The sequence below is a fragment of the Toxorhynchites rutilus genome, chromosome 2, assembly GCF_029784135.1.
Source record: "Toxorhynchites rutilus septentrionalis strain SRP chromosome 2, ASM2978413v1, whole genome shotgun sequence".
NCBI lineage: Eukaryota > Metazoa > Arthropoda > Insecta > Diptera > Culicidae > Toxorhynchites > Toxorhynchites rutilus.
Window position 1 is genome coordinate 77,933,513 of NC_073745.1, and position 15,256 is coordinate 77,948,768.

At 38.1% G+C, this 15,256-nt stretch overlaps 1 protein-coding gene across 1 annotated transcript in view; it reads left to right on the forward strand.

Moving 5' to 3' along the window:
* Window positions 1-15,256, forward strand: part of LOC129765854 (uncharacterized) — a 257,295-nt gene that overhangs the window by 197,767 nt on the left and 44,272 nt on the right. The window contains exon 4 of the mRNA XM_055766292.1: window positions 14,488-14,600. Coding sequence (XP_055622267.1) covers window positions 14,488-14,600 — 113 coding nt within the window. The remainder of the gene's footprint in view (window positions 1-14,487; window positions 14,601-15,256) is intronic.

Consider the following 15,256-nt stretch of genomic DNA (forward strand, 5'->3'; position numbering starts at 1 on the left):
TGCTTTCCACCAGGGCAACGCTCGGCCTCACACGTCTTTGATGACCTGCCAGAAGCTACGGGAGCTCGGATGGGATGTCCTATTGCACCCACCGTATAGTCCAGACCTGGCTCCAAGTGATTTTCATCTCTTCTGGTCCATGCAAAACGCTCTTGGTGATACTAAGTTGGCCTCAAAAGAGGCTTGCGAAAACTGGCTGTCTGAGTTTTTTGCAAATAAGGGGGGTGGGGGGGTCGGTTTATAAGGGGGGGATAATGAAGTTGCCTTCTAAATGGCAACAAGTTTGCGAACAAAACGGCGCATATTTGGCCTAAATTGGATAATTTTAAGTATGTTAAATAAAGCGTCAAATTTCGATCTGAAATACGGCATTTTTTTCCCCAACCCTATACAGTTATACCTCGATATAAGGCAACTTTATTTTTTTTTCTCGTTACGTTATATCGAGTTACGTTATATCGAAGTAAAAATAAAAGTTTTTTTGATTGCTGTGAAGCTGTTCATGATTACTCAAAAATGCGCAAAAACTAATTTTCTATCACCCAGCAGTATTAATAAACTTTTCTTATGCCCATTTGAGATAATGTTTGTAGACAAACATGATCAGTTTTAAGTAGAGGAAATTTTTATCAATTCATGATGAAAAAGATAGTAGATAGTAGGATATCCGACAAGCTTCAAGGGCGGATAGCCGGATATCCGGCAGCCGAATATTCGGCTTTTTAGTTGCGAATACGAAATTGGAAGACACTGCATGTGTGCATGAAGCGAATGAAGGATTAAATTTTAGAAGAAATAAACACATTTTTACATAAAAATATTGAACCATAAATAAATTTTCTATTTTGAATGGGTATCCTTTAATTGAGTATCAAGTTTTCTGCAAGGAATCTTCAACGGGGTTTTTTTCTGATAAGGTTTCAACTACTTAGGAGAAGATCAGAATTACTTAATTGCAACCTTTTTAGTCCCGAGATGAAATCAGACTATTTAGGAGTTCTTGAAACGTAAACAGTCTTGCTGGCAATGTTATTAGAGTATACAAAATATCTTGCGACGACTCTTCTGAGAGTAATAGTTCATCGTCGTCTTCAAGACCTGTAAATGAAACAAAAGAGACGAAACTGAATCAAACCTTATACACGCAACTCACGACACACCTTTTGGGACTGTTTCAACGAAGTGGCAAACGAAAGTAATAGTTAGCATCGTGTTCAGGAAAAAACATTCCGTTGCTAACGAAATCGACGAAATGTGAAAACATTTGAGGGGCTCAAAATGAAAGGGGTGTAAGTGACATCATCGATTTCTCGACATCGACTCTCTCTCTTTTGGTCATAACTTAGTTGTAAACACATTCCCAGCTGTATTTGACAATGTGGAAGATAGGTCAGAACCTCATCTATCGGATTCTATAGCAAACATAAATTGGGACGTTTCTGCAGTTGAATTATTACCTAAAGAAAAAGTTGAGAAAATGTCGATGAAGAGAAATCGGTCAAGTCAATTACACCCCTTTCGTTCTGAGCCCCTCATTTAGAATCGATCGCAATCACGCTCCTTACATTTGATGTTCATTAAAATATAAGCAGTCCATCGAGGGCAAGTATTGCTAGAGCTCCTTGCAGTAGTAGTACAACGAAAACTGTTCTTTGAAGTTGACATTGTATACGAAGCATAGCGTAATTGGTTGTCATCGTCAACTTCTGAAAATGTATTATTTATTCATCATAATTGAGTACTTTCCATAAATTAATGTTATGAGTAATAATTAATTTAATTTTAAAAAAATCTGACATTCCAGTAATCAAACCTTATTTTTAGTTATGGATAAATTATTTTGCTATGCTATGCTAGCTAATGAGCCATTTTGTTATGATTCATGTTGTGTTGATTTTTTCCAATATCCGGAATCCGGGGGGAGCAAATGTTGGCTGAATAGACCAGATATCCGTTTCATCTCTAGTATCAATATTTATTTTATGATTTCTATGTTTGACTTATTTTATCTCCAAATGGAAATTCCTCTGAACTGTTCAAAGATACGCTGAAAGTTGAAGGTTGAAGGTAGGCGTATTTCATAAAGAAAATTGTTGTGAACTGTAATACAAAATAATCCGTACATTGCTTTTCCACATGTGCCTTTTGATTAAAAAATAATTAAATGAATTCAGGTAAAAGAAACACGAATCGATAAACATATCTCCTGAAATGTTTCAATCAGCTAAAAGTACCGACCGGCGTCATATTATGATGATGATGACCCCGCATCCTTCCCCTACAGATGTTTCAGTAAGACGAGTTATCTAAAAGATAATTCATTTATTTTTTCTCAGCATTGAAATCAGTTTAGCAAACACAAAAAAACGCACTGATTTTATTTTCAGATATAAGTTCAAAAAAATTGCAATGTCAAAAGGCAAGCCAATACTCAGTCATGTCCGCCGCAGAGCCGATACGGTCCCGACGAGGCTCTTGCAGGCAAGTGGTCCACCAGAGCACAAGTCCAACCGCCAGCCTTGTTTTGGATTGACTATGAATATCCTCATTCATAGAAATTGAGAAAATTTCCTTTACAAAAAATTCCTAGGCCGACACTTGAAATACCATCAATTTAATATCCTTTATATCTGTGCCACGCTTTCAACGATCAAACTTTTGTAGACTACTTCTATTTTTTTTCCAACTAATACAACTATAAAAACGACAAAATAAAAATCATCAAGGCAGCAAACCGTAAACTACTTTAAAAATAAACACCATAGTTAAATAAACAATTCTTTGCTTCACGGATAACCATTTTAGATCGTCCAGCATCAAAGATGAGGAAGTGAATCTATTACATTTTAGAATCATCCGAGTTATTTTGTTCTGCAAACACTGTAATCTCGATATTTGTGTATCATTGGTTAAAAATAGAATGGAAGAACAAAAGTCTAAATGAATTGTTTACGTTTGTGAAATGTCCATTCAGTACAATTTCAACCATGTATCGATATGCGTCAGAAGTTTCCAGAACTAAATTAATTTAACTTTATTGAATAATTCCGCTATCCAAATTAAGATCCAAAATGAAAACTACTCACAAAATTATATTCACAAAACAGTGAGAAAAAGATCAATGCTACGCCATTTTACGGTACTTATTTATTAAAACTTACTAGAGACATTTATTCGAAATAATTTATACTCCAAAAACGATTTTGTATTTTTTATTTTCTATTCTAAGACATCTTAAATAGTTACGTTATATCGAGGTAAAAATTACGTTATATCGAGTTACGTTATATCGAGGTTGCTTTATATCGAGGTTGCCTTATATCGAGGTATGACTGTATATATATACTGCCATTCCATGCCGAACCTATATAGCGATTCTTAGATTTCCGTCAAAAGTGGTAGTTTTGTTCTTTATCGCTAATTATTAGACCCGTATTTTTTTCAATTTTTTTTTTGTTAGGGTTACCGTTTTTATTTTAGGGTGGTCCGAAAATTCAATTTTTTCGCATTTTTACCATAACTGACTTTTTCAAAAAATCATATCTTTTTATACCACTGGTCTTTTTTGGATAAACACTATAGTAGCAGAAAATTTGAATCATGTTTTCGTTATTATTGACCATCGCTATATTTTTTTATATTTTTCCACACAACATATCTCGAAACCAGGGAGACGTTTTTTTCGTTTTTGAGTTATGATTTTTCAAAATTAACCGATGGTCCGAAAAATATTTTTTTTTAAATTAAAGCCAATGAGCTAGTCTTGTTTGAAAAAAAAATTTAATGTTAATACAATTTTAGGATATTTTCTACTTCCATACGGGTTTTTAGCTCACTATTTAACTGAGCAGCGATGTGATCTAGCATGTTGTAATGAACATTATGAATTGACATAAAATTTTGCGTGTCATTCATGTAACACATTATTTTTGCAAATGCGGAGTGAATCTTGAACTAAAACTGTATCTGATCATGATGGAAAAAAAATTAGGCGAGGGTCAGTTTTTAAAAAACAAGTAATAATTTTCATTCGAATTAAAAAAAAAAAGACGTTGCCTTCGGTCTTGCTAATCTAATAAAACTAATTGCTTCGGGCTTTCACTTAGTCAAAACCGCAAATGTTCCGAAGTATTCATATAATAAATCTGTTTTGAGTGGGACGTTCGAATATATTTGGTATGAAATCGTTTTGGATACTGAACGCTATTTGAAAATTAGAGGTGCGACGATTTGAAGAATAGAAAGGATTCCGACAAAAGTATATTATTACTACTTCTAAGAGAACAAGATCAATCATTTATTAAACTTTTAATAAACTTTTACATGATTCTCGTGATTTCCCAATCAGTCGTTCGCTTGAACTCGATTATTACTTATTTGTGTCTGTATTTCGATACACGATATGCCATATAAAACGAAACCCTTTTCGACTTCCGAAAACCAAGTAGTTTTAATGGTACATCCATAACTGGAAATGTCTTGTGAAACATGACCACTTACAGAAAGCTTCGTTCCGGTGAACAGACCAAAAGTCACTTCTAGAACATGCGTGTGTAGTATCGTGGACAAACTTTTGGAAGACGGCGGTCATTCCGCGCACTCCTGGTGGTCCCGAGAATGCATCGTCGCGGCGAGTAGGGCGAGTGGTGTGCGGAGGGAGAGCAGTAGGAAAATGCCCATTATCCTTGATTTTTCACTGGTCCCCGTCGTTTATTTTCCCATTAAGTGTCAGTCCCCGAGAAGACTGCTGGGGCTCGGCTGCTGGCTCTGACAGCAGTAAATTGCGGCGAATGTCGTGATCCTGTAAGCTATTTGCAGAGTTAATCGAATAGCTAAATGGGCACAGAACACTCTGTGCCGGGCAATCATCGGGAGACTAGGGAAAGCGCATGAAATAATCAGATGGCAATACGTGTTCTAAATTGGCCGATGGGGGGAAGCAAAAAGAACCGATTCAACGTAGTGATTGCTGCAATCCCGCCCCCTCCCTCTCTAATCACTATTGCATCACAAAGCACAAAATGTAATAATAGCGTTGGCTTATTGTTCCAATTTAAAATATTCAAACCAACCGTTCGGTTGGGTTGGGGGGATAGCCAATCTGGCCTGGCTGCTGCCCGGCAATTGATTATACATTGCGGCCCGCTGAAACAACAATGTTTCAGCAGAAATGGGCCACCACAAAAGCCAAATGATGCATACATAGATAGTGAGTGGGGAACCCAACCAGTCACATTGGAACAGACCGCGTGTTCGAAAGCGATCGTGCACTCCTCGTTCTGATGGGTGTATATAACAAAATTCCGCGTTCCCTCCGGGGGCAGCCGGCCTATGTTGGGGACAGTATCAACGTGCGACCCCAACTCTGTGTGGTGTGGCGCTGGGGTAAGGCGATGTTTGGTAAAACTTGACTCTCTTGCACAATTGTTTTCCACCAATTGTCATTCTACTAGCGGCGATGGGTTCGTCGTTGCTGCCGCCACCCGAACCCTGTTGATGCCCAGCGATTGTTGCAACAATGTTGCCACCACAAGGAATATATGCTACACCACATTGTGTGAATTATGTAGCACTCGAAGTACAAAGGAAAAAACCTATACAGTCAGCAGTAGCGATGGGACAGATTCTTCGTGGTATAATTATGCCCCAGTAGCATATGCTACTAATCCGGTTCGTGCTGTTGATGTTGTTATCAAACAGTTCACGGAAAGAAGTTGTGGGTATGCGCGGTTTGGATGACGAACAACATTTCGTTTTTTTTTGTTTTTGGAGAGGGTTCGATGGTTAACGTCTTTCAGAAGGTTTGAGGGTGGAAATTAGCCTGGCCGCGGGAAGGAAAAAAAACACCTGTTAGCCGCTTTTGAGTTGTGAAGGGAGTCTTTGACATGTTTTTCATTTTAATGGTAAGGACATTCCGCTCGGAATGCAGAAAAATCGCAATTCCTCATATGTAATACACATCTATAAAATGCCGATGTTCTAGAAGCAATGTCAGGTTGGCTCAGGTTGGACGACAAAAAACTGAATTTGATTTGCTTGTGTTTAATAACTCGCGAAAATTCACGGTGGAGTCTTTACTGGTTCCGGAACTATTAGCAAATATCGCATTGCCAGCTTGCGCGCACGATTAACCTTCTAGCTTATGGGACGTGTTTTCAAAAATTATCTCAATGATGACCATTGCGACCGTGCTTTTTAGGATCTTCGCGAAGATTTCTCATTCTTTTCGAATTTAAGTTTGAAATCGGGATTTTAAGAAAATGTTGCTAAATGCCTGTAAATATCTATAAAATTTGCATGAAACGTCGAGCTTAACCACATTATCTAAAAAAAATTCAGACAAAAAACCACCAAACGCAAAAAGTCAATTTTTGACAAAAAAAATTCTCGAGATAACTTCAATTAATTTCGAGTCATGTGGCATCAAAAAAAAATTTTTTTAAAACCTCGATTTCATGTTTTGGTTTTTAAAAAACTCAAGTTTTGCGTCAGTAGCTCAGTAGTTGCATGGGGGTGACCGATTAGGATAATTGGCGAAAGCGAAGTCTAAGTTAATAGATAACTTCACATTTCTTTTCTGCTTTGCTTCTGCACACCAATGCAAGCTCAGTACTGTATAGTTTTTTGTTTGTGCATATTTCGAAAGCTCATTCTGCAGCTAACTTTGCATGTCCGTTCAGCACGATTGTAAACCATAAACTGAAGAATAACTGCAACGGGGGAATATTTATTAAGCCGCCTTTTTGTCCTACTTCTCTTCGCTGATACTTTTCTTGCTTCATGCACAAACACTCTCTATCTGACGGTACGAAAACCGGCAGAAAATTAACATTAAAATTGCTCCGCCTTGTGATATTTCTCATTTACAACCCACTGCTTTGACTCTAACTTTTTTTTGTTTTTTTTATAGAGACTTTAAATTCAAAAGTTTAATCGTTTCTCATAAACTTCGCGTCGAACAAAACCTCTGCGTGTGGCAGTTGGCTGCTCGCGTACTGAAACGAAAATAGGAAATCGAAATTTTTATTCGGTTAGTATGCAATTCGTCAAAAATCTTCTCAGCAAAAGTAGCTACAAAGGGTAAAACTATTTTATAGAAACGTCACATGTTTTCCTCTTAATTAAAGTCGTAGTCCTGCATAAAATACGCAAATAAATATAGATTTATATTTGTTTTTTTTTCAGATAAAAAATTGTAAAAAAATGGCGTATCGTGAAATAATCGAACAAAAATTCCATCAAGAAATTATGTTTTTTGGCATTTCAAAATTTGAAAACAAAATCTATTTTGGACTTTGACTGTTATCTGAAACTGAAATCTCTAATCTTTTATTTGTATGTTCTCGTACGTGTTGCGAGTGACTGCGAGGACAAATTCTGTATTATGCAAGCTTTCTTTTAACTTTAGTTCCCCGTGAAGGTTATATACAACACGAAATTGTGTGCAATAACTCGTTCTATCAATTGAATTAGACATCCAGTCAGTATGGTAGCAATAAGGGTTATGTAGATGGTGGAGTGGGTTTGTGAGATCGCAGCTATTCCACAACAACATTCACTATTTCCAATGTTTTTTATGTTATAGTGGCTGTGCGCAGTTAGTACTTGTGAAATCACGTCGAGAAAGACAAATAAAAGCGAACAGTCAAACAATTAATGGTTGCGGATTCTTCTACCAGTTCAATTCTTACAATCCGTTTGTAGGATATCAAGTTCATATAGAGAAATTCCCGGCCAAATCAACCGGCCCCGATCCTCTTCATTTTTTAACCTTGTACATATGTAGGCAGCTACCCAACATCACAATTGTTATTATCATATGACCAATTCTAATTGCCATGATTTGTTTTATAAGCGCGTATGCAGAAACATTGGTCTTTTTTCCAAACTATCGTGGCTTGAAATCAATATGATGTACGACAAAGTTTTAGTGTATATACACTGTTAAAACAAATTAATCAAAAATGTATTCAATGTTGAATACTTTGGTATCCTAAAAGACCCCTCTTTCGATATTTTTAAAGATATTTTATTGAAAAACCTCAGTCTAAATGTCCAACAGCAGTATGCATTTTCTGTTGTTTCACGAACATGATTTTCATCACATAAAATTGATTATATCCGAGAACGGTTAGAATTTTTTTTATTTGTTTTTTATACACATAATTTTTGTTTGTTGAATATAAAAGAAAAATTTAATTTTTGATTCATCCCCTTGATGTCAGTAAACACCTTCTCCACATGAAAAAAGAAATTCAGAATCTCGAATTTCGTCGAAGTTCAACAATGACGGAGTCATTGAGCTTCTATATTGTTCCGGGCTCTATTTGCCATAAACTGGTTCTATTTCAAAAAATAAGCTGCGTTGAACCATCTTCTGTTGCTTCCATTTCAAAGATGAGAAAATTTAGGAGAGAATATAGTTGTGAAACATCTAAATTAGTGGATTCAAGTAAAATTTTGGAAGTGAGAATGAAAATGAATTTTATCCCAAAAATTCATAATAAACTTATACTATCAATAAACTATCAACCAAATTGAAGCTCTATAACCGCTCTACAATTTGTTCTTTGACACTAAATTTCTATCTTTCTTAATTTTGTTGCAATATCGTGTAAAAAACAATTTCTGGCGAGAATTGAATCTAAATATTCAATCACGATTTTTACTCCACTGTAATTATAAAAGCCCATTATATTTTACTTCAACGTTGAAATATTATTTTTTTCTTGAAATTCCCGCGGCCGAGTGGTTAGCATCCCACATTATCATGCCGGGGATTCGGGTTCGATTCCCATTCTGGACGGGAGATTTTTCGTCAAGGAAATTTCTTCCGACTTCCGACTGTGGTCACGCGTATTCTAGAGCTTGCCACTCCAGAATACATTCAAGGCGTATTATCCGGCATAGAAATCTCAACTAAGTACCACTAATAAAAATGATGCAAGTAATACCTACGTTGAGAAGCCTAACGTTCCCAGTGGAACTGTTGGCGTCCAAGAAGAAAAAAAAAATAAAACTATATAATCGAGTCCGACATGTATATAGTTTTTCATGTAGAATCGCATGTAGATTCCATTTTGCGTGATATATTTTTAAATGGTTCCAATTTCGCAATGTATTGAAATTTCATAAATTTTTGGGAATTAGTATTTCTATTTCAAAGAGTCTGGTATATGTCGAAACATATTGAATTGAAAAAGTTAAGTATAGAAATATGGTTTTTTAGGATACAAAAGTTTGAACACTAAATTAATTTTTTGAGTAATTCCTTTTACAGTGAATTTTATATATTATTTTACCTGAATAGTTCAATGGTCTTCCAACAACTGTGTCATGCGTCCTATTTTAATCAGACATCTTTTTTTTTGGGTAATCATTTTTTGAAAATAAAAGTTTCTGCATATCCTTATTATAAAAAATCAGTCGTAATTAAAATTAGTCACATGATAAAAAAAGTACTTTTGGGTAGCTGCCACCATATGTACAAGGTTAAAAAAATCGTAGAGGGTCGCGTCAAAGTCTCTATGGAATTGCTGGGATTGTTTTGTAACAATAAGCAATTCTATGGAATGAAATTGTTATATAACAAACGGCTCTTTTCAGGGCAACCATTTAGTGTATTAAAAAAACTTAATACAAAAGCAACTGTTCCTAACAATATAATTTCTACTTCAAACTTCCGTCAGTGCCTCCAGGTGCAGATCCTTCTGCTTTTGTATATATAATATCGATATTTTGGGAACAGCTTATTCGTTTCTGGGATTTCCCACTGTTATGCTGATTTCAACGAATATACTCTGTTTTTTAAAAAAAATGTGACCTTTTGAAGCGTTTCTCTATTGGAAGGTGTCAAGACCTGAGAGACCCTAGTATTTTATAGTATTCTGTATATATATTTTAGATGAGTGGTTTCACTGGAAAAAAACATTGGCAGTACTTGTGAAAAAATCATTTCTGACAGGCTGCCAAATGCAGTATAGGATGTTGGTCTGAAGTGTAAGGAAGTATTTTTTCATCGTATCAAAGAATTGGAATCATTACTTGTTGAGGATTCATGTCAAACACTATCAAAATGAGCTTCTGCCTTAAATGGTGGTCGATCAACATCATCGGGAATTAATCTTAAAGCTAGTTACTAGGATTTGTGAAATGCTACTGCAACGACAACAAAGGAAGAGTTTTTTGCATCGAATGATTACCAGAAATGAGAAAACCGAGCCAACACATCTCTCATCGACACATTGGGCTGCTTTCCCCGAGCCCGAAGGGAGTTTTCTAAATTCGATCTGGCGAAAAGATACAACGACCAAACAACGTGTTCGATGTTGTGGTAACCATGGCCACAAACTCAGAGATTGCTGTCGGCAAGTGTTCAGTCCATCGCTCACCGCAGCTGAATGTACGATCGATGGCGGAGGAAGTAAAGCAACGAGAGGACAACGAGCGCAAGAGTACAACTAAAGGAAATAAAATTCACCACCAACATGAGCCCTACCCGTGGGCGCGTGGGAGCAGCACACAGGCGAAATGAGAGTGCCTTGCGAGCGCAAGCAACTTGCACTGTGTGCAGACAGAAGGACATGAATTTCAACTGCGCTAAGTAAAGAAGCTTATTTTGATCTGCATGAAATTATTTGGAAGCAAGAAGCTAAAAAGAAACTTATATGTTTAATCTTGTAAATTGTGTAAATATAATGTATAAAAAGAAATAAGTGACTTATTTGCTATCAGCCAGTTTAACCCCTCATTCGGTCCGTGATGTAGTTTGTGTTTGAAATTGGTCCTTTCAGGACCAAAAGAGGTATTTTCCATACCTCGCATCGCACGCGGCACTGGACCGCTCGGAATCATTCCGTGGAAACGCACTCTCTCCTAAATAGCATAACTGCTACTTTGGTTGAGATTGTCACATTCGTTGACCTTGCGTGTCAGCCTAGCTTTGGATCGAGCACGCACAAACATGATCAAAATACAAGCAAAATACAGTCCACTGCTTGGTGAAACAACAGCAAGATTAAAACGAAAAAGTAGCGCGTCTAACGAACAGCGATTGGACATGAGTCGGGAGAAGGTGCGAATAAAGTCCAGACTTTTGAACCACGGTTTGAGGCTAAACTTAGGGATAATTGAGTGGAGCCACCGGCCCAATTCATCTTCGTTCCATTTGCGTTGCCAGTTAGCGATGGTATTTTTATGGAAAAGGCGATTTGACGCTGATAAATGTCGCCTTCAATCGCACCCACCTTTGCTAATGAGTCAGCCCTCTCATTACCCGGAATTGAGCAATGTGAAGTGGCCCAGACAAAGGTGATGACATAACAGCGTCTGGATAAAGCACTCAAAATTTGTCGTACTCTCTCAAGGAAGTACGGCGAGTGCTTTTCCGGCTTCACTGAACGGATAGCTTCGACAGAGCTAACACTATCCGTTATAATGTAATAGTGTTCAAACAGGTCGTGAGGCGACGCTGTCCAGCGCCCAGTGTATCGCTGCCAATTCCGCAATATACACTGAGCACGGATTCTGGAGACTGTGGGAGGTGCTACAAATTTCGTTGAACGATCCAAATCCTGTGAACTTATTCATAGAGGACTCATCAGTAAAGTACATATTATCACAATTGACACGCCCATACTTTGCATTGAAGATCGTAGGAACGATCCCCGGTCGATGATAACCTAGAATTCCATGGATTTTCTCCTTCATGAACAGATCAAAATGTACAGAGGAATTGATGTAGTCAGGAAAACTAACACGGTTGAGAGTATACGAAGAAGGATCAACCTGCATGGAGATGAATTCATGATATGAGCTCATGAATCCAGAATGAAAATTTAGCTTGATAAGCTGCTCAACATTTCCGATCACCAATGGGTTCATAACCTTACACCGGATGAGGAACCAAAGAGATAATAAATTGAAGAGATCTTTTCGTGGGAGTACGCCTGTCAAAACCTCGAGACTCATGGTATGCGTTGAGGGCATACATCCCAACGCAATACGGAGACAAAGATACTGAATTCGCTCGAGTTTAATGAGGTGTGTTTTGGCAGCTGATTGAAAACAGAGACTGCCATACTCCATCACTGAGAGAATACTTGTTCGATACAACATTATAAGATCTTCGGGATGGGCTCCCCACCAGGTGCCGGTAATTGTACGGAGAAAGTTTATTCTTTGTTGGCATTTTTTACTCAGATACCTAATATGGGCCCCCCAAGTACATTTGGAGTCGAACCAGACCCCAAGATACTTGAATGACATAGCATGAGTGATCGGTTTACCCAAAAGGTGAAACTTTGGTTTTGCTGGTCTATGCTTCCTAGAAAATACGACCATCTCTATTTTCTCCGTGGAGAACTCAATTCCTAGACCAATGGCCCAGGTTGATAAATTGTTCAAAGTATCTTGTAGAGGTCCTTGCAGGTCGGATTCGTTTGATCCTACGACAGACATCACTCCATCATCTGCAAGTTGTCTTGGGCTGCAATCTTGTGTAAGGCAACTGTCGATGTCGCTTACATAGAAGTTGTACAAAAGGGGGCTTAAACAGGAGCCCTGAGGGAGGCCCATGTGAGAGACCCGACTCACTGCCGAATCTCCGTGAGAAAAATTCAAATGTTTCTCACAAAGCAAGTTATATAACATATTATTCAATAGAGGCGGTAGACCCCGAGAGTGTAATTTGTCTGACAAAACCTCTATTGAAACAGAATCAAATTCGCCATTCGTTTCAACCCATCGATCAAGGCGAAACAAGATCATTTTCTCGAGATGTTTTAACAACGTTAAGTTGTGTATCTGGTGCGATCAGATGGGTGTTGTGTATTATGAGCAGGGCTCGGCATAGTCATAGCTAATTGAGGATAGTCAGCTGACTATCTGACTGACTATATCCGTATTCAGTTGGAAATGACTTTTGGCTTCTTCACGCAGTTTCTCTGCCAAAACGACTAAACAGTCAGTCGGACGTTTAGTCGCTTTCCCCCTCAACGATTCGACTATCTCATTTCATTCTTCCCAGTCAAATAGTCTTCATTGCATTTTGAAGTGACTTCCCCCAAAACGAATTCGTTCCTCTCTCTCTCCCATGTATCACGTATGCATGCATCGATGTTTGAGTTCAACGTGGTTTGGCATACGCTACAGGTGAGCTAGATTTTTTTTTGTATCCTACACGAAAATCACTCACACGTGCAAAATAGCGTGCAGTGTTGTGTTCAGAACCATTACCAAATTTGTGAATTTTGTTGATATAAACACGTTTTTCTGTATGTTTTCTTCACAAAATTGAACTATTTTCCACGCTATTTACTAATACTAACGCGACGACCTTTAAAGCATACCTGATAACTGTCTAAGTTCGTTGGTTTGAGTTCAAGTTTTCGTTCCTCTTTGTATGTACGTAAAAATAAGTACGCGGGTAACAATTTCGTTCCTAGGGGGGGCGGGGGGGTTGGTTGGTTTAGAAATGTGGATTGAATGTCAGTTTAATGAGGCAGATTTGTATTCATTAGTCGCGTCAGATAGAATAACCACTGATTGGACTAGTTCATGAGTCATCCTCGCTAGTCAACGCTAGTCAATTTATTTTCTAGTCAATTTACTTTTTGTTGACGACGACTTCCGAAGCAGTTTTAGTCGAAGCGAAGCTACTGAGAGTAGAGTCGGTCTTCATTTTTCACCTTCGAAGATTTCGGGCCCTGATTATGAGTTGATGAATTTACAGATGTGGCCTATTGCTGGCGATGTCTACAAACGACAACTATGCATAGGTCAGCAGACACCACAAATAACATTTTCAACATGACAACGCCAGAGTTTAAGTTGCTTCTCTTGTTGAAACCTACTCGGAAGGGCAGTCCTGGAAAGTCCTCCCCCTTTCGCCGTATTCACCAGACATAGTTCCTTTAGATTATCACTTGTTGCGGTCAATGCAATCATATATCACCTCGAAAGAAGTGGGCTTTTTCAGACAGAGAATCCGTAAAAGGTTTGAAGGTTGGATGGAGGTTACATAATATTCGTATGTAACATGTATTTGAAATACTCATTTGATAAAAAAAAGACAAAGTGGATGATTATCTAAAACGGTTAGACAGTTCTGATGAAAACAATCAGAGTTTGGACTGATTCCATGAATCGAAAAGCGCACTATGCATCGTTGATTGAACGTTTCATCCCAGCTCACCATCATCATGTAATCACATCCATCTCGTCTATTCTCGTATTTCATTCCATCGAGGTGCCCTCCTACGTGCTGACAATGAACACGATAATGATGATTCGCTGATTCCAATGCACCGAATTCATTACTGAAATCGATTCTCCTGGCAATGTCTGGTTTGTGCACCCAGTAATTAAACTGTGATTCAAACAGGGAAAGATTTCAATCGAGGCGTACCCATTGATTTAATTACACACCTTTTTTATTGTTGATCACACCGTATTCAAAGCAGTTTTTTTGTTCACTTCTTGTTGCAGATATCACACCAAATGAACAGCGTGTGTAGTTCGATACTGAACTCAACCTTCCAAAAGTTGCAAACGCAGATGTTGAATCGCTTCCAGATAGTGAAAGCAAAAATGCCACGCAGGTAAGTTCAATCTTGATTCTCGCTGGAATATATTACGTCCATCCTAGCGACTTAATATGCATTTTGGCTTCACAATTGTATCAATTTCGATTCGCACCAACGCGGATGCTGTAAGCATCCACCATGATTCAACCAAACATAATCTGGATTATCATTGATTCGATTCGAAGAATTTTCCTTACCAACCCACCCCCCGTCCGATATGCGGCTATCTGCTTGCGAGAAAATCTATTTTCCGATGCTGCCAAGACGTCAGCAGCAGCAGTCACTCGACGAAGACCATCCTCGTATAACACTGGAACCTACAATTGGCAGAAACTAATACCGAATAAAGGAATTTGCCGGTTTCTCATTTCTCCTCTCGATTGTGGAGATGATGGCGCTAGTAAAAATACAATCAATTAAGGAAATGAATTCAAAGTCCCTCCCCACACACACGCACACCCCATTGCTGACTCCTCGCTCCACTGGCCACCACCAGATATTTCATCGTAATCTTCTCCGGTTGCCAAAAGGAGACGAGGACGAACACAGACGAAATTCCTCCCCAAATGCTTGACATTAATCCGATTGACTGACTATGTTCGTTATATCAAAGGAAATTGGAAATGCGGGCTTATTCGTAGCGAGCGAAAGGTTCCACATATCAATCGCGC